General features: G+C 44.7%; 2 protein-coding genes across 3 annotated transcripts in view; one reads left to right on the top strand and one right to left on the bottom strand.

The window, feature by feature from the left end:
* The window catches only part of LOC122649561 (D-lactate dehydrogenase [cytochrome], mitochondrial-like), a 134,247-nt gene extending 125,045 nt beyond the window's left edge, over positions 1 to 9,202 (top strand). The window contains exons 14-16 of one of the 2 annotated variants that reach the window (XM_043842758.1): positions 8,037 to 8,099; positions 8,657 to 8,736; positions 8,978 to 9,202. In XM_043842758.1, the coding sequence (XP_043698693.1) occupies positions 8,037 to 8,099; positions 8,657 to 8,736; positions 8,978 to 9,170 (336 nt within the window). In that variant the 3' untranslated portion in view covers positions 9,171 to 9,202. The remainder of the gene's footprint in view (positions 1 to 8,036; positions 8,100 to 8,656; positions 8,737 to 8,977) is intronic. The other variant, XM_043842759.1, reaches the window with a different exon arrangement.
* Positions 9,203 to 16,082: 6,880 nt separating this feature from the next.
* LOC122650777 lies at positions 16,083 to 17,162 on the bottom strand. Its single transcript, XM_043844160.1, has one exon. The coding sequence runs from the start codon at positions 17,160 to 17,162 to the stop codon at positions 16,083 to 16,085; it is 1,080 nt and encodes a 359-aa protein (XP_043700095.1).
* Between the last annotated feature and the right edge of the window lie 2,497 nt (positions 17,163 to 19,659).

Below are 19,659 nucleotides of genomic sequence, written 5' to 3'. Positions count from 1 at the left end.
CCTTGGGCTAAGCCTGACCCGGCCCGGCCCGGCCCGGCCCAACCCTGTTTTAAGTTATACTATAAAATATATATTGATATAATATATATATTATAAACTTTAAACGTCACCCACATTTTGTTATATAATATATTATATATGAAGACAATAAGTGATATAATTCATTTTATTACAATGTTATTTTACGTAAAATTGATAATTTTCTCCTTGGCCCATTCCAGCCCATGCATTTCCTTCCCCCTCCCCATGATCAGGGTCAATCAGGGTCAGCCCGGGCCGAGCCAAAGGGTGGGTCGGGGTTGGATTTTTCTAGCCTTGAGTCAGGGTCGGGCCGGGTCTGGGCCCAGCTAAGGGGACTTAGGGTTAGGCTAGGATTCTATAAAGCCCGGCCCAACCTGACCCTGTTGCAGCCCTATATATGGGTGACTTAGTACTTGGTAGTTGTGTCACTTATTTGCTTCAAATCTTACCAAAAAAAAAAAGCTTGGAACACTTGGATTTGATGCTTTTTTTTTTTTTTTTTTTTTTTTTTTTTTAAAACCCAAATTTTACTTGGGACCTGGGCCAGCCCCTAAATGTTTATTTTTAATCCGAGAAAATAATAAAGAATACATGGGGGGCATACCACCTTACCCCAACCCATCGAGCCAACACACTCAATTCCTTACAGTCACTCCTTCCCCCAACAAGGGGAACAAAACATAATTGCTATTTCCTGAGAATTGGCACTCCAGCGTTGTCCTCTCGAAGAATCTCCTGGAGCATCCCGGAAGGGAGACAGCCCCGATGGAAGATGTTAGACGACCCAGAGTCGCAAACAAGGTTTGCCAAACAATCAGCCGCCCTATTGCTTTCCCGAAACGCAAACACAAAAGCCCGGGCTTAAAAAACTAGCTCCAGCACCTCCTGAAACCGATACCATCCCTTCCACAAGGAACACCTTTTTTGGTTAACCATTCTGACTATGGACTCGGAGTCCGAGTTAACTACCATGTCAAAAGTACTTAAGCCCTGGCAAAGAGCCAGACCATCCCTCAATGCTCTGAGCTTAGCTATCGAGTTAGTACAAGCACCATAGAAGTTTGAAAAGGCCGCCAGGACGACGCCGTTCGAGTCCCTGATGACCCCTCCACCCCCTCCAAAGCCCGGATTGCCTCGACAAGCACCATCTACATTGAGTTTTATTGAAGTGAAGGGAGGACACCAATAAACTAGCGAAGGGCGTGCCAGCTTGGGTGTAGGGGCCAAGAGCCCAAAACACTGTAAAATCAACCCTGGAGGGTAGCTGAACCTCCTTTACCCAAGTTTTGATGCGCTCCACTATTGAGGCAGCAGTGTGGCACCTTTCCCCATGCCTTCTAGAGTTTCTCTCCTTTCAGAGCTCCCAAATGATCAACGCAGGCAAGATTCCTGTGATATACGAATTAAGGCTTTTGGCACTCCCTGTGCCTTGCCATAGAGCGATCCTGCCTTTGACATCCTGAGAGGGAAAGGTAGCAATGTCAAAAAGACGAGAGAAGTAACCCCACACCTTGGAAGCTAGACCACCTGACACCGGACAGTGATCAGTAGTCTCCCTCCGGGGACTCCCGCAGCAGCTGCATTTCGAGGCTAGGGGAATTCCCACCAACATTAAAGAATCATCCGTGGGGATCCTTCCATTAAGGAGCTGCCAAAAAAAAAAGCCATCTTCAAGGGAACAGTTTGGTTCCAAATCCACTTCACATAAGGGATCACAGGAGAAGCACTCCTTACCTCATTCCATGCCAACCTAGTAGTGAAACAACCATCACTAGTTGGGGTCCATGTCAAGACATCACATCTATCTGAGAGAGCAAAATTAGCCAGAGTAATGCTCTCCTTGATAGCCGTCGAATCAATGAGAGCTAGAATGTTCGACCTCCAAGCACCATCCTCCCCAAAAGCATCCTTGACCCGCAGATCCAAGTCCACTAGCAGCCCATTATCAACCTGGTCAATCAGTGGGCCAGCGCCAGACTAGTCATCCAGCTAGAAGGAAATATTACCATCTCCAAGCAACCACCTTGACTTCTCCAGTAAGAAGCCCTTAAAAGCCAGTGGCCAAGATTTTGAGCCAACACCATGCGACCCTGCTAGGGCAATATGGACGTTTTTGAAGAATTTGGCCCTGAAAAAATCTCTCCACAGAGAGCGCTCTAAGAGGACCCTCTAAAGGCCCTTAAGCCTGAGCGAGGGGCCGACACCCTCCAGACGCATAACCCCCAGCCCCCCTTCATCAAGAGGTCTACAGATCTTCCACCAACTCACCCAGTGCCTACGTTTTCCCCACTCCGAGCTGCCCCACAGAAAATTTGCAAAGATCCTATATAATCTTCGAAGGACTGATCTTTGGAGGAACCAGTGTTGCGAGAACGTGGATGGGGATGGATGAGAGGACATGTTTCAACAGAGTAACGCATCCCCCTGATGATAAGAGTCTTCCTTTCCATCCTGCCACCCTACTTCTAATCTTCTTAATAAGCCCGTCAAAATAGCAAATCTTAAGTCATCTTGAGTGGAGTGGCACCCCCAAATAGGTAATTGGGAGCGACTTTCTAGGAAATCCGGTGACCGCCCCTACCATCTGAGCTCTCGCCAAGGAGACCTCGTCTCCCAACACAAAACAGCTCTTTTGCCTATTTACCAGCTGACCCGAAAAGCCCTCATATCTGCCAATAAACCGCATAACTTGCTTGAGCGAGCTCTTCAAACCCTTGGTGAAGATAATGGTGTCGTCAGCAAAAAGTGAATGCGAAATCCTAGGGCAGCCCCTTAGTAGCCGGAAGTAGGACGCATGCCCCTCCATGAACAGATTTTTTATACCCTGCTCAGCACCTCCTCTGCCAGAATAAAGAGTGGTGACAAAGGATCCCCCTGCCTCACCCCTCGGGTCGACTTGAAGAAACCGGACTGGCTACCACCCAACACAATTGAGAACCAACAATTCTCCACAGTCTTCCTGATTAAGGCGATCCAAGCTTCACTGAAGCCAAATTTGGCAAGAACCAATTATAAGTACTTACACTCTAATCGGTCATAGGCTTTTGCTATGCTAAGCTTGAGGATCACATTACCCCCTCTAGTATTCCTGTTCAAGTCTTGAGCAACCTCTTGGACAATAGAGAGATTATCATGAATACACCTGCCTTGCACAAAAGCCCCCTGTTCCTCCTCAACTAAGGATGGGAGCAGTCTCGCCAACCTGAAAACAAAGATCTTGGCAATAATCTTGTAAGAAAATTTACAAAGGCTAATAGGGCGAAAATCCGCCATTACCTCCGAGTTGTCCTTCTTGGGAATAAGCACCAGATTAACCGAGGTGAAGCTTCTAGGAAGCGCCCCACCCTCGAAGAAATCCAACACAGCAGCCCAAACATCATGGCCCACCACCTCCCAGCAAGCAGTAAAGAATTACCCGGAAAAACCATCTGGGCCTGGCGCACTATCACATGACTATGCGAAAACAGCCCCCTTCACCTCCTCCAACAAGGGGGTTAGCAAGAGAGAAGCATTCTTTGACTCAGTCACCACCCTAGGAATCAATGTCAGCAAACTTTCATCCACCAAACATCCTTGCGAAGGAAAGACTCCTGAGAAGTGACGCACCGCCAGGGTCAACGATCCACTCACCATCTTCCCCTTTGATTTTAGTCATCCTGGCCTTTCGGCGCCTGACGTTAACCGTGGAGTTTAAGAACTTTGTATTGCGATCCCTCTCTTTCAGCCAGGCGACTCTGGACTTTTGTTTCCAGAATATTTCCTCCTGAAGCAAAACCCCTTGCAGGACATTCCTTGCCTCTTCCAGTGCCTCCCTAGCCTCCTCACTAGCTCCCTGATCAAAGGTCACCTCTGCCTTGCTTACCACATCCTCTGCATCCTTAACCTTCTGATGCACATTGCCAAGGACCTCCCTGTTCCACTTTCTTAGCGCACCACGAAGCCTCTTGAGCTTAAAAAACAACCCAACAAGAGGGGAACTATCCACCTGCTCAGCCCATTGCCCCTTGACAAAGTCAAGAAACCCCGGGTGCGACAACCACATCTGCTGGAATTTAAAGGCTGAAAATGCTCGGCTGCAAGTAGCAGAGAAGGCAAGCCAAATGGGAGCATGATCAGAACACGTGCAATTAAGGTAGCTTGCCTCACACCGGGGGAAAGCCCTAATCCATGCAGCATTCACCAAGAACCGGTCCAACCTGGCCATAACCCTTCCAGCTCCTGAGCGATTATTCAACCAAGTGAATATATTACCGGTGTACCCTGCATCAATAAGTCCAGCAGCACTCATAAAACTCCCAAACTCATCCAAAGACATCGAGCATGCTAGGCTGCCACCAACCTTCTCCAACGGGGACACCACGGCATTAAAATCCCCACCCACCAACCATGGGAAGGGGGTAGACCGGGAAAAAAGCTCCAGCCTCTCCCACATCTCCCTCCTTTCCGCCACCGAGCAAAGCCCATGGACAAAGTTGACAACAAAGGTTCCTGTATTGGCATCCACACATTCCAGGGTCACAAACTGACGTTGTTCCTCCACCACAGTAATTTGCAACGAGGCTCTCCAGAAAACCCAAATCCTCTCCGAAGTGTGCACTGAGTCCAAACCCACCCGCCTCTGCATCAAGCGCGCTTTTGAAACCTGCGCCTTCGGCTCCGCAACAGAAACAATGTCAATCTTATGCAGATTAATTAAGGTTTTCAGCCGCCTAGTGGTAGGCTTATTCCCTATGCCCCGGGCGTTCCTAAACAATCGACTCATTTGGAACCGTTCGGGGTGGAATCCAGCGATCTCATCGATCTCGTAACCCGTCGCGGAGGTCCCTCCTTTACTGGTTGCACCTTCTTAGCCTTCTTAATTTTCTTCCTCTTGTACACGTGGGCAGCACTGAGGAAAAGAGCACGAGATGGCTGCCGCTTTCCAGCGCGAGGGTCCGACTGTCCTGCGGCCATACCTTCCTCACTAAGTCTGTTCAGCGTTTTGTTAATTTGCGCTTCAATGGCAGCATTACAAACTTTGAAACTCTCCAGTAAAGCCACGCGGCTTAAGGCAGGTGTGGCAGCCTGGCTTGACACAAGCAAGTCGTCCTTAGCCCTCGTTGGCCCAGCTGCGACATCAAAATAAGGCAAAGGGGCATCACCCTCCGATATTGCCCCGTATTCAGCCAAGATACAACCTGTAGCATCCTCCTCAGTTCCCTTTGCAAATGCTTCCAGCCCCAGGCCACTAGGCGCAACCAGTGCCACTACCCTGTGCTCGACGCTACCATTCAAATCTGCAGGTAAGTCATCAGGCCTCACGAGAGGGATCTCTCCCTCTTCTAATGGCTGCACTGCAACCCCGTCAACAGGCCTTTCTTCGCAGGCTGCTCCATCCGACTGGTCCCCCGCGAGCAAAGTAGCCTTAGAAACACTGTCGTAGGGGGACAACACCGCCGCTTGCACATTTCGCTGATCCACGGCCTGATGCCGAACTGGTATCCAGTGCGCTCCACGTCTTGCCACAGGCCGCCGATTAGCAGGCTGTCTCTGAGCAGGCAGACCCCCAATTGCGCCATGCGAGGGCCCCTCTCCCCTTGGAATAAAGACCCCCTCGCTGGTTCTGGCTCCAGCATCATCTCCCACACTTGCAGCAGCAGGGCCACCAAGCTGACGATTGCCCAAACCCCCGGCAGCTTCTGAGATCACCACAGCACCCTTCCCCCTATGTAATTTCCGGCAAGAAACTGTCGAATGGCCAATCTTTGAGCAGGAGTCACAGTATGATGGCAATCTCTCCACGACAACCTTCTGATAAAAACCCTCTTAGTCACACCCTATCCAGATCTTCGATGGCAGCGCCGATCTCAGGTCCACCTCAACAGAGAACCTTGACTCGACCGTGCGAGTGCAGTTCGCCATTGCCCCGTCGACCTTCAAGAACCTTCCAATTGCCCCCGCAATGGACACCAGATAGTTGCCCTGATAAAAATTGATAGGTAGCCCTGGCAAGGAGACCCAGATGGGGGTGAAAGAGGACTACTCCCAGCCTGAGACAAACTCCGATGTCCATTTTATAAAACGTAGGAGGAAGCCCTGGACATGAACCTGATCTTCAACCACACCTTCACATATTCGGATGGAACCGATAATCGAAGAAGTATATGCCTCGGGTCCAATGACGAAACCACTACTTCCCCTTGAAGGAACAAATGCTTCTGCAGAAACTCCTTGATCACAAACAGAGAGGGTCTCCCGTAGCTGCACTTGGCTATCAGCATTATGGAGAAAGCTTTCTTAGACAGCTCTATTTCCTCCCTAGTGAAGAAGACCGCAGGGTCACCAAACAGCGACGCAGGCTTCTTTACTTCGATCGCAGCACATGTGATGGCTGTCGACTTGGAAACCACGGTAGCATAGGATGGGGCCGAGGCCCTACCAGCGTGAGCTTCGAGTGGAGGATCCGGGAGGTGCTCCTCCCGAGAGGGAGGACCTAAACCCCACGAGAGAAAAAAAAAAAAAAAAAAAAAACGGAACCCCTAGCGTGCACCCAAGTAGCGTTGCTTATTGGGTTTTGATGTAGGAAATTGAGCACCAACGCATTCCAATTAGATCACAATGATATATGGTTTGTTGTTTAGTTACCTTGAACCTAAACAAGTTGCTGTTTTGCTTCTATCTGATTCTCCTGTCAGAATTGCTAGCATCTGAGGGAACTGACTTGGATTTGATGCTCAAGAACAACATTTGGAGGAGATTTTCTTCCCAACAACCTTCCTTGGAGGAGTTTTGAACTTGAAGGCCCGGCACTCGTTCAATATTAGGATGAGCATATAGAGATAGGGATGACTTGGTACTTGGCAGTTGTTGTCTTGTATTATTAAGTGTTAACTCAAAATATAGTTGACTCTATATAACAAACAACGTTAGATGTATGATTTATGAAATGGTTCATAATTTGATGTCTTCTCATTCCTATTTCTTATTTAAGTTGTTCTACTTTAATTATGTGTTTTAATACAAAAAATTGTGTGGAATAGGACATCAGTATATATATACTACCAACCTAGGATCCTAAGTCAAACTACCATTTTGTATGTGATTTTTAGAAAACTAAGGGTTCCACCATGTTTATAGGGCCTAAAATAGGCTGTCTTGCAAGTTTCATAACCTAATTAGGTCATATGGCCACCGAAACCAAGGGCCGAAATTTGAAAATAAATAAATAAAATACTCGGCCGAGATCTCAGCGAGTTACTGAGACAACTCGGTTTTGGGGCTGACCGAAACCAGCCAAGATACCGAGACCTCGAACCTTGATGCTAATACAGCAGTAGAGGTCTGATACATGATGGACCATGTGATGGACAGAGACTTGAGTTTTCCCATCTATCAAACAGATACAATTGCCAAATTAGCCACATACAGTAGCTAAAATCAAAGGGCTAACCTGCCTAGTTTGGCTACATGAGGCACTTTAAAATCTTTTCCTATATTGGATGATAGAACTGGAACCTTAACCTTAAAATTCCTGAAAATATTAAACTTGGAAACCTGTAATCCCAGAATGAGGAAATAACCTAACTTCCTGCTCCCAGGTTAAGCAGTTAAGTTAAAAATTCAGCTAAAAAGAAATTGAAATACCTCGATGGTGGTAATACTACAGGTCCAAAGCAGGAAATACCAAGTTTTATGGATAGGTGGTGTTCCCAAAATCTCAGGCCCTAAAACAGGGTACTACAAGCCCGCTGTAGTTCATTCATGGACCTTGCAGATTTGGGAGAGTTTTGGTTTTGTTCAGGCTGTTTCTTCAATATAGAAATATTTCAGTTGTCTGGTTCATATTCTGTTGGGTTTTTTTCATTGTATTTAAAGCTGTGTTATTTGTTGCTGTAGTGTCTTAGGATTTGTTTGAATGTTGTTGGCCTGAATTTCTTGTGGTATGATAATTACAATCAGACTAGTAGTAATAGTTGTTATGTTCCTTTTTCCTTGAATCCAGTGATAAAATATGGTTCCCCCCCCCCCCCATGTAGATGAGGAAGGAAGCACTTTGGGCTTGTTTCGTAATGCAGCCTAATCATGAAGCAATGATTACGGTCAGTTTGTAATTACTTCTCATTTATTTAGCTGTTATATACTATTTTCCGGCGTTGATTCGAAAAGTAAGTTGAGAAACAATCTAATCTATTCCATTTTATGGGGGAACTTTGTGAAAGTAAGCACAAGATTGCATTTCCCTTTCTTTGGCCCACGTTAAGCACCTGTCAGCCTTTGTCTAATCAGCAAGGCATATTTTATAATTATTGCTGTCGTTTACCATAAACACGGTTTTGTTTTCATGCTGTCTGCCTAAACCTTGTTCGAATGGTGAAATAAAACAACTGGATGACTGCATACATTTTTCAAATTTTGCCTTTTGATTTTAACTTGAAGCCATTCATTTAGTTGTTATTTAAGAATTATGTTGACTGTTTTCCTTGTAATTATTGTCTTGCGAAAATTTTAGAGTTTTTAGAAAAATTGAGCATTGTGTACTGAAAGTTTCTTTTCGGCCACTGAATGGAGATTATCATATGTTTTTCTAATGGAAAAGTTTTTTTTGGATCTTGATCAAATTTGGGTTCACATTTTCATATATGTTCCTTTCATTCAGGATGTATGTATTCCTTTGTCACGGCTTGCAGAATTGATATCAAGATCTAAGCAGGAGATTGATGCATCACCATTGGTGTGGTATGTTGGTCTGTTCTGAATATACAACAAATCGGAAAAGGATTGATATAGTTTATATTCTCATGTTCCTTTCTGAATTTTCTATTATGAACTTATTCTACATCTATTTGGATGGTATGGCATGCATCTATGTTTATGGTCTTACAAATAATGCTAAGGAATAATGATACTTAACAGGAGCAGAGAGAAATAATCACTGATGCTGTTATTGTTTTCCTTTTTTTGACATTCGTGACATCAGCACTGTTGTTGCTCATGCTGGTGATGGGAACTTCCATACAATGATCCTCTTTGACCCCAACAAAGAAGAACAAAAGCGAGAAGCAGAGAGACTAAGCCATTTCATGGTCCATACAGCCTTATCGATGGAAGGTACTTATGATATTTGCAAACTATATTTAGTAAATACTTCTTCTGGATTGAATGCTGAATGATGTAGTTATACCTAAATCAACTCAATTTTGCCTTTTCCAAACCGAAGGGGGTCAGAATACATGTGTTCTGTTTTGTCATTCAACTTTTTTTTTTAAAGCTATGTTTGAGAGATGATGGTTATATTATACGAATTAGTATTTTATCCTTCAATATCTCCAGTTGTATTGGTTCCTCGGGTTTTAGTAATGATAATTGAGGGCTATGTAATAAAGAGTCAATGATATCTCTGACTTATGTAATAAAGTCACTTGTTATTATCAATTTTTTTCATATGACATAGATACCCTATGTCAATGTCAGACACCAACCTGCAACCGTTACTTATGATTTCTATATAAAGTTGTAGACCTATATGACTTTCCAATTAGGTACCATAACAGACATTGATCTGGACGCAACCTGTTGGATTGTATGGGCCAGAATACTGTGGGGGGTATTCTGGACTTTTTACTGTTTTATTTCATGTACAGCCATGTCGGCTATGATAGGGACAATTCTGTCCATGTAATTTTCATTCCTTATTATAAATATATGGCTTGGGGAGTTAGATTTTAGGTTTAGGAAAGTAAGTAAGAGGAGGAGAGGATGTTGGAGGAGGAAGAAGAAGACAAGAGAGAGGATTCAGTTGTAATGTGTTGTGTGTGAGATTATTCTCTCCACATCTATATTACTCAAATAAAAACTCTTAACATATTACAAAAAGAAGAAAAAGAAGAAATTACATAATAAGGGAACTAGATAAGGTCCAGTTCCTAAAGTACCCCTAGGACATAAATTTCAATAACTCTAACACTCCCCCTCAAGCTGGAGAATAAATGTCATGCATTCCCAGCTTGCATAGGAGAGTACCAAACTGAAGAGAGGCAAGTGCCTTGGTGAAGATGTCTACCAGTTGATCACCAGTCTTTACGAAAGGAGTACAAATACAGCTAGAGTCTATCTTCTCCTTGATGAAGTATTCGATCAACTTCAATGTGCTTGGTTCTGTCATGTTGTACTGGATTGTGGGCAATACTGATGGCAGCCTTGTTGTCATAGTAGAGTCTCATAGGGCCTTTAGTGTCAAACCCCAGTTCCTGAACCAGTCTTTTCAACCATATGAGTTCACACACTCCATGAGCCATAGCTCTAAATTCTGCCTCGGCACTGGATCTAGCTACAACCGGCTCTTTTTTGCTTCTCCATGTAACCAAGTTACCTCCCACAAAGGTACATTAGCCGAAGGTAGACCTCCTGTCTGTGATGGATCCAGTCCAATCAACATCAGTAAAACCTTTCACTCTCAAGTGGTTGTAGCTGGCATACAATAGTCCTTTCCCTGGGCACAACCACACAACTTCAAATATCTAAGAATACGATACACAGCATCTAAATGCCCACGCTTGGGGGCATGCATAAATTGGCTCACTACTCCCATTGCATAGGAAATATCTGGGCGCGTCATAGAACGGTAAATAAGCTTCCCAACTAGCCTCTGGTACTTTCCCGCATCAATAAGAGAAGGACCACAATCTTCTCCTAATTTGTGATTCTGCTCAATAGGAGAACTTGCTGGTTTGCGGCCTAACATCCCTGTCTCTGTCAGCAAATCAAGCACAAACTTTAGTTGACATATGTTGATTCCTCTCTTGGTCCTTGATACTTCAATGCCTAAGAAATACTTCAAGGGACCCAGATCTTTGATTTCAAACTGTTTAGGCAAGTAGATTTTCAGTTTATTTATCTCAACCATATCATCACAAGTGACTACAATATCATCAACATAGACAATAAGGGCTGTGATGGTACCATTGCCCTGCTTGGTAAAGAGAGTGTGGTCAGCTTGACTCTAGGAATGTCCATTATTCAAAATAGTCTGTCAAAAGCACTCAAGCCATGCCTTTGGTGACTGTTCGAGTCCATATAGTGCCTTCTTGAGGAGACACACCTTCCCTTCAGCTGAAGGTATTTTGAAGCCTGGTAGGGGTTACATGTACACTTCCTCTTCCAAGTCACCATGAAGAAAGGCATTCTTCACATCTAACTGATATAATGGCCAATCTTTATTGGTAGCCAATGATAAAAGAACTCTTATATCGTTGTGCTTAGCCACAGGAGCAAATGTCTCCTGATAGTCAATCCCATAGACTTAATTATACCCCTTGGCTACCAACCTTGCTTTGTATCTCTCAACAGTACCATCAGATTTATACTTGATTGTATAGACCCATCTGCATCCAACTGGGACACGTCCCTTGGGAAGATCCACCAGTTGCCAAGTACCATTCTTTTCAAGAGCCATCATCTCCTCAATCATAGCTTGTCTCCACTTTGGGTCAGACATAGCATTAGTAACATTCCTGGGAATAGAAGCTGTAGAGAGAGTAGCAATAAAGGCAAGACCTATAGGAGAAAGAGCATTATAAGAAACAAACTGGGCTATAGGATTAGTACAAGCTCTTTTCCCCTTTCTAACAGCAGTAGGAAGGTCAAAATTGGATGGAGGAGAAGGGATATCACCTGATTGAGGAGAATGAATCTCAGGAGGTGGATCTGGATCCGGATCCAAAGAGGACTTTTGGTAGGTCTTCTTTCCTTCATTATGCAAGCCTTCACCTCTCTTGTATTTAATGTTGTAATCCTTCTCCTTACCAGAACCGTTGTCAGCAACCAAATCTGTATTCACATCCACATCCACAGCCCTATGCTTTCCAATGTCAAGCATAAAGGGAGAGATAGGTAGAGGATAATGAAGGAAATCAGCAGCCTGTTCACTTCCACAATTCTCCCCCTGATGAGGATGCTGAGATGGTGCAAAGAAAGGGACAGACTCAAAGAAAGTGACATCTTTGGAGGTGAGGCATCTGCGGGAAGATGGGTGATAGCACTTGTAACCTTTAGTAGTAGAAGAGTACCCAAGAAAGAGACACTTGAGGGCTTTGGGATCAAGTTTAGTACGATGTGAGTTGTTAACATACACATAACAAACACAGCCAAAGACTTTAGGAGGAAGAGAGAAAGTAGAAACCTGTGGAGATAAGATTTCTAAGGGAGATTTGAAATCAAGAAGTTTGGTAGGCATGCGGTGTTAATGAGAAAGGAAGCAATGAGAAGAGTTGCAGAGTACAGACTAGAAGGTCTTGGGAACATGCATGCCAAATAAGAGACTACGGGTGACCTCCAATAAATGGTGATTTTTCCTCTCAGCAACCCCATTTTGTTGGGGTGTGTTAACAAACGTGAGCTGATGGATAATGCCATTATTAGTGAAGAAGGCTTGGAGGCCACCAAACATGTATTCTCCTCCTTTATTAGACCGAACAATTTTGATATGAGTATCAAACTGATTAAGAATCATCTGAGAAAAATTCTGAAATGCATCACAAACATCTCTTTTATGTTTTATGGGCAGCTAGAGTGGACTGTTGTTGAGATAAGGATCATTGGAGATGATCCACCTTCCTTTCTTGGTCTATTATCACATGTGATTTACATGTGATATGGATTGCTCTATCTATGGCAACCAAATATTGATCGGTCGGTCTATTATCACATGTAATTTACATGTGATATGGATTGCTCTTAAACAAGGAAACCCAATATTGGGCCGAATACAAGGCTTTGTCAGATGCATTAGCTAAGTTGATTTGGCTAGAATCGCTACTTACTGAACTTGGTCATCCGTTATCTGGCACACCTATTCTATGGTGTGCAACTTGGGTGCCACATATTTGTCTGCCAGCCCAGTATTTCATGCCAGGACAAAGCATGTTGAAGTACTGTTCCATTTTGTTCGTGATCGGGTCGCCAAAAAGCAGTTACAAGTCCAGTTTATCTCTTCTCAAGATCATATCGCAGACACACTGACAAAACCGCTGGCCAACTCCTGTTTTGAGGGTCTAGGTGACAAGCTGAAGATTCGGTTGCCCAATTCTCCAACTTAAGGGGGTGTATTGAGAGAAGGATCACTGGAGATGATCCGCCTTCCTTTCTCGGTCTATTATCACATGTGATTTACATATGATATGGATTGCTCTATCTATGGCAACCAAATATTGATCGGTCAGTCTATTATCACATGTGACATGTTATATTGACTGCTCTATCTATGGAAACCAAATATTGATCTACTATGGTGGTTATAGCTTTATATCTCTTTGTATCACCCAATATTGGGTTTCCTTGTTTAAGAGATCTAGAATCTCATTGTGTACCTTGTATATATATCCCTATGGGATTCATGAATAAACTAAGGGAATATTTTTTTTTTGGGTGAATAAAATATTCATTACTAAAAGCAGCCCTCAAATAAGAGGGAAGAAACAAGAGACGAGGACCAGCAGAAAAGGCTCAAACAGCAGAGCCCACTGGCGTAAGGGTGATAGAAGAAAGGCCCCAGGATACAACAATGAGCCTGTTCCTCGGGGTGTCAATACAAGTAGAGGGAGCAGCTAAACTAATTTTAGTTTTGATTTCAAAAGAGATGGAATCCCAAATCTGGTTGGTAGATCTAGATTTGGAGGTCCATTTCCTAAGATTTCTCTCCATCCAAATGTGGTTGATAGCCGCCGAGAAAGCCAATCTCCCAATCATATCACAGATAGTAGAGCCACCAAAAGTCATATCAATCCAAATCCACTCACGATCAAAAGGAAGAATCCTCCTGTTTGACGGCCAACATTTGGAAAGGATGCCCTTCCAGATAGAGCGAGTGAAGGGGCAGCCAAAGAAGAGGTGATTTGTATCTTCAGTCCCATTCCAACAAAGGCCACAGTTGGGGGAGACCATGATGCTTGCGTTGGGAGGCAGTTGGATAAGACTCTCCAGACCGTGAAGCTGTGCCTTGGAATGTGGTGCTTGTACCAGACAAGTTTCCTCCAAGGGACAAGCGGAAGGCTAGTTCTGACAAGGTCCCAAGCTGATTTAGTGCTGAACTTTCTCGAAGTACTAGGCATCTAAGAGACACAGTCTTCCCTGTTGAAAGGTCTTCTGGAAATTGTAGGAAGGAGAGCCCAAATAGAAGTAAGAGTAGGGGAAGTGGAATCAGGGGGGTCCCATCCATCTTCATTTAGAATATCAGCCACCAAAGCATTTCTAGGAAGCCCCGAGTCATAAATCATTCTAGGGGTAACCTGGTGAAGCAGAATGCCCATAGGATGCAAGTGGTCCAGCCAGAGCAAGGTGGTAGTCCCATTACCAATGTGAGAACATATAGATCCAAAGAGTCAGAACTCTATTCTCAAGAATCTTGCGCCAGGTTCAAGAAGCATCTGAATGTATTTGGACCGACCAAATAGAGTCTGAGCTGAGAGAACCTGAATATATCCAATCTACCCAAATACTTTTGGCCCTAGAAACAATCTTCCAAAGAAGTTTGATAATGCCAATAGAATTCACATCTTTGATCCTTCTAATTCCCAAACCTCATTCCTCTAAAGGATGACAAATCAAGTTCCAGCTGATAGGCCGGAGGAATCTAGTGGCATCAGTGCCTTTCCAAAGGAAAGAAGCCATGAGGGTCTCCAAAGACTGAATGGTGGACTGAGGCAAGCCATAGATACCCGACCAGTAGATGTAGGAGGCTTCGAGAACAGACTTGACAAGAACCAATCAGCCTGCATAGGAGAGAAGCTTGCCCTTCCAGAGTTGTAGACGCTTCCTGATAAGATCCAGCATAGGAGTGCAGTGATGGGGCAAAAGTCTTGCTAGAATCATAGGCAGGCCCAAGTACTTCACTGGGAGCTGACCAATACTGAAGCCACAAATATCCTTCAAAGCAGCCTTTAAATCATCCGGGACACCAGCTACGAAGAGAAGGGACTTATGGGGGTTGATGCGGAGCCCTGATAAAGCTTTAAAGTGCTGCAAACAGTTCATGATGGACTCAAAAGAGGTGATGGAGGCCTTGGAGAAGATCATGAGATCATCAACAAAAGCCAAATGGGAGAGTCTGAGGGTTTTGCATTTGGGAATGGGAGAGATGAGATTCTGATCAGTGCAAAGCTGAATTTCCCTGGATAGGAATTCCAGGGCTAAGGTGACGAGGTAGGGAGAAAGAGGACAGCCTTGTCGAATCCCTACAGTGGAGCCAAAATAGCCTATTGGGCTGCCATTAATAAGAACTGAGAACTTTGGAGTGGAGATGCAGCAGTGGATCCAATGAATGAAGACTGCTGGAAATCTCATTTTGTTCATGACTTTTGCTATAAAATCCCATCTCAGAGAGTCAAAGGCTTTGTGAATATCAATCTTCATAAGAGCAACCGGGGAATGGTTTTTCCTGTCAAATCCTTTGACAATCTCATTGCAAAGAAGGATGTTATCACAAATACTTCTACCCGGGATGAAGGCTGACTGGTTCTCATTGACTAGCAGATCCACCACTTTCTTGAGCCTGGAAGCAAGGATCTTGGCTATAAATTTGTAGATCAGGTTGCAGAGGGCTATGGGCCTGAAATCAGCCATCACAGAGGCTCCTTCCGTCTTAGGAATGAGGCAACGAAAAGTGTGATTCACCTCGTTGATCTGGCTGGGGTTGAGGAAAAAACTAGTGATGCTTTGATAAGATCATCCTTGATGATATCCCAAGCAGCTAAGAAAAACCCCATGCTGGACCCATCTGGCCCGGGAGCTCGATGCAGCTTGATGGAATGAATTGCTGCAATAATTTCCTCCTCATTTGGAATGGCATTAAAAGACTGAATGAGTTCATTTGGGATGAACTTGTTGAGCACATTATCAGGGATATGTTCAGTCTCATCCAAAGGACCAGAGAAGAGATTCTTGAAGTAATTCACAGCCATATCTTTGATACCATTCACAGTGGTAACTGGAGATCCATCAGGAGCAGCTAGCTGAATTATGGAGTTATGATTGGTTCTTGATTTCAGAGAACGATGAAAATAAGCTGAATTGGAATCCCCAAGTTCAAGTCACTTAATCCTGGATTTTAGCTTCAGGAAGCTTTCTTCTTGATTGAGGAGTAGAGATAATTCAAGGGCAGTAGCTTTCTCATCAGTAGCCAATTGATCATTGAAGTTGTCCATCTGAATTTGAATCTGAATATTTGCAAGCTTATCCTGGCAGTCCTTGACATTTTGGGAGACATTTCCAAAGGTGCTGAGGTTCCAGGATTTGAGAGTATTTTTTACATTCCTGAGCTTCCTAGCCAAGACTAAAAGAGGGGAGGAGAAAGCTTGCACAGGCTTGTACCAAGCATCCTTGACTATGGACAGGAAAGAGGGGTGTTTGGACCACATATCAAAATATTTAAAAGGTTTTGGGCCAAAGGAGTTATTAGGCTGGATGGATAAAGCTATGGGGCTGTAATCAGATATACCAGGGGGGTCAAAATTTGAAGAGGAGGAAGGAAAGGAAGCCAGCCATGATTCATTTACTAAAATCCGATCCAACTTGCAGGCTATTCTTGCAGGACCAGCCCTTTTATTGCTCCAGGAAAAGGGGGGACCTGTCCATCTGAGATCACCCAAGCTCAAGTCCTCAATACAATCATTGAAAGCAGCCATTGATTCAAGATCCAAGTGGTCACCTCCCTGTTTTTCATAGCCAAATCTGATGACATTAAAGTCACCACCAATACCCCAAGGGAGAGAATCTATGGAACCCGCAAGGTTACGGAGGTCTGTCCAAAGATCTTGTCTCAGCACAGGGCAGTTGAAGGCATAGGTAACAGTGAAGAAAAAGGAGAATTGGTTTAAGCTATCAGAGAAGCTTAGATGGAGGAATTGGGCAGAAGAGGAGATCAGAGAAATTTTGATTTTAGAGGGATCCCAGATGATCCAAATACGGCCATCAGGATGGTGGGAGTAGTTGGAAAGGAAAGACCAACCAGGGACTATGGAATTTGAGATTCGAGCAGCATTTGGTTCTTTGACATGAGTCTCAAGTAAGCAGCAAAAAGTAGCATGGAGATTTCTAATGTGGGAGCGAACAGCAGCGTGTTTACAAGGGGAATTGAGACCCCGAGTATTCCACAAAATGCCAAGATTCATTGAGGAGAATTTGAGGATTGCAACTCAGTCCCAGAGAAACGGGATAAAATACTAGCGCTGCAAGAAGCAGAGGAGCTGCGATGCCTTCGATTATAAGAGGATGCTGGGGGTTTTGATTTTGCAGAGATCGAAGGAGCAGGGGGTAAAGGATTAACAGAGATGAAAGGAGCAGGGGAGATGCAGGAGTTAGAGCCAAGAAGGTGCTCGGGCTGGGACGAAGGAGGAGAGAAAGAGTTTGCAATAGGATTTGGGTCAGGTAAACGGTTACCCGACCCGGCATGAATAGGTGCAGAGTTGGGCGAGAGGGAAGGGTGGGCCCCAGAGAGGGACGACTTTTTACGTTTCTTCTCTTTCTCTTTCTTTTCTTTCTTTTTGGATTTGCCTTTTTTAGTGGAGGGCAAAATGGGTAAAACAGTGATGGTTGGAGGAGGAATGGGTAAAAGGGGATCTGAGTCTATCAAAGTGGGAGAAAGGGGAATAGCATTGGAAAGGGAAGCATCGGGAAGAGGAGAGGAAAGCAGGAGAGAAGGGGGGCAAACCAGAGGAGAGGCGAGATCCTCCGCAGGCGATTCACAGGGTAGCTGACCAGGACTAGGGTGCAGGAACTGCAAAGCCGACAACGAGGCGACCGGAGGAGGTTCAGTCTCAGGATCAGAGGTAGCAGCACAGTCATCTCCAGCTAGCGACATGCGAGAGCGACTTCGAGGGATTGCGAGTTTAGGTTCTCACGTGTAAGGGCCGAGTCCGTATGGATGTCATCTCGCAGAGCTGCAAATCGGTTTTGCCCAATGGACAAAGGGGAAACCCAAGAATGCTGCCTTGATTTCTTGTCGGAGCATTCCGCGCCGAAGCTCTTGACCTGGTACGACCCCTTGGAAGAGGCAACTCAGAACTTTGCTCCTAGCTAGTCTCCGATGGCTGCGAAATAGCAGTTGGCTCACAAAGGGATGAATCATGTCCAAATTTCTTGCAGACTAAGCAATGGGGAGGCTTCCAATCGAAGTGAACTTCCTGTTCGAAAGTATGATCCTCCCCATCGTTTACAAGATAAACAATGGAAGAGGTTCCCAAGAAAACTTCAATACTGATACGAGCGTAAGCGATCGCAGCTTCCTCATGGTTTGCATATCGAGAACAAAGGTTTCCCGCAAACCGACAAGACTAAGCCCTTCAAGACACACGTGGTGAAGGGGGAGACCAGGAGCGACACCCAAAGAGGAATGGAGGAGAGATCAACACGGCGAAGGCAGTAGTAGCGATGCCACTATCGAAGAAAAATTGGTTTCCTTCCAACTTGCCAAGGCCCACCCTCAAGCACTCGGTTTTTGTCATTTTCATCAGAGAACTTAAAGATGAAGAAACCATTATCCAGCAGGTAAACGTCAAGAGAGCCAAGAGATTTCCATTGGCGGGAGAGAGAGGCTTTGATAATGTGAAAAGAGGGTTTGGAACCTAAAAAATGGCCCACTAAACAGATTCCCGGACTTTAGCTTCATCATCTAAGACATCCGGAGAGCAAAGCGCACGTTTGGAAGATCCCACGACGATTGGGGCTACAAAGAGCAGAGGGAGACCTTCAGTCGAAGGGGAGGAACAGCTAGGAGTAGTGAAGAAGGAGTTCCAACGGGGCGGTTCAGAGGGAGGGTCAGGGCAAGAGGGAGGGTCAGGGATTGAGGGGGGAGAAAGGGAAGGCATTGTGTTCGCCGGCAGGCTACCCGAAAGAGCAGATAGCCAGAAAGTGGAGGTGGTTAGGTTCAGAGCAATGCATGTTCCCTCCGCAACAGACAGTAGTTGTTACATAGGAATACATAATCAGATTCCAACCTAATGAGGAACCGAGGTTCTAACGTATTGGAGAACCAAGAGAACTCATCGACCCAGAATCCAGAGGAATGCATGTTCCCTCCGCAACAGACAGTACTTGTTTACCACTGAGGGAATATTATTCACTCTAATAGCTGTGAATCAACCGAACCAAGTCCAGATGTACCCGAATCAACCATATTGTATGGGAAACAACACTTAACCATAAACCAGATTTCCAACAGCAAGTGAGAGTACACACTCAACCCAAATTGACGATTCCAATACAAAACAAAAATTCCAGTAAGGAAGAAAACAAGTACCAGCTGGACAAAGCTTCACCCAGCACTCTCCAAGGAGTAAAAACAGCTTACACAAGCTCCAAGACTTCAAATACAGGTATTCATAATCACCCCTCGGCCAAAAAAGAAGCCCAATGTACCCTAAATGCAAGAACAAGAGAAGGACAGCATCGGGTTTACTTGGGCAGAAAAGAGACACCATGAAACTGAGTTATGCTCAAAGAAGAGCCTTATCCATCAATAGAGAACACTAGAGGCAGAAGTAGGACCCTTGTACGATCCTAATGAGTTACTCCAAGCCCCAAACACATGCCAAGAGATGGAGAAGCAAAACCTACAACTTGTAGCTGGCGGTAACCCTAGCTGAGACTGGGTGAGCTTCAAAACATCAT

Source organism: Telopea speciosissima, chromosome 2, assembly GCF_018873765.1.
Source record: "Telopea speciosissima isolate NSW1024214 ecotype Mountain lineage chromosome 2, Tspe_v1, whole genome shotgun sequence".
NCBI lineage: Eukaryota > Viridiplantae > Streptophyta > Magnoliopsida > Proteales > Proteaceae > Telopea > Telopea speciosissima.
The sequence above is the reverse complement of the archived record's forward strand: the minus strand, read 5'-3'. Positions and strand labels throughout refer to the sequence as shown.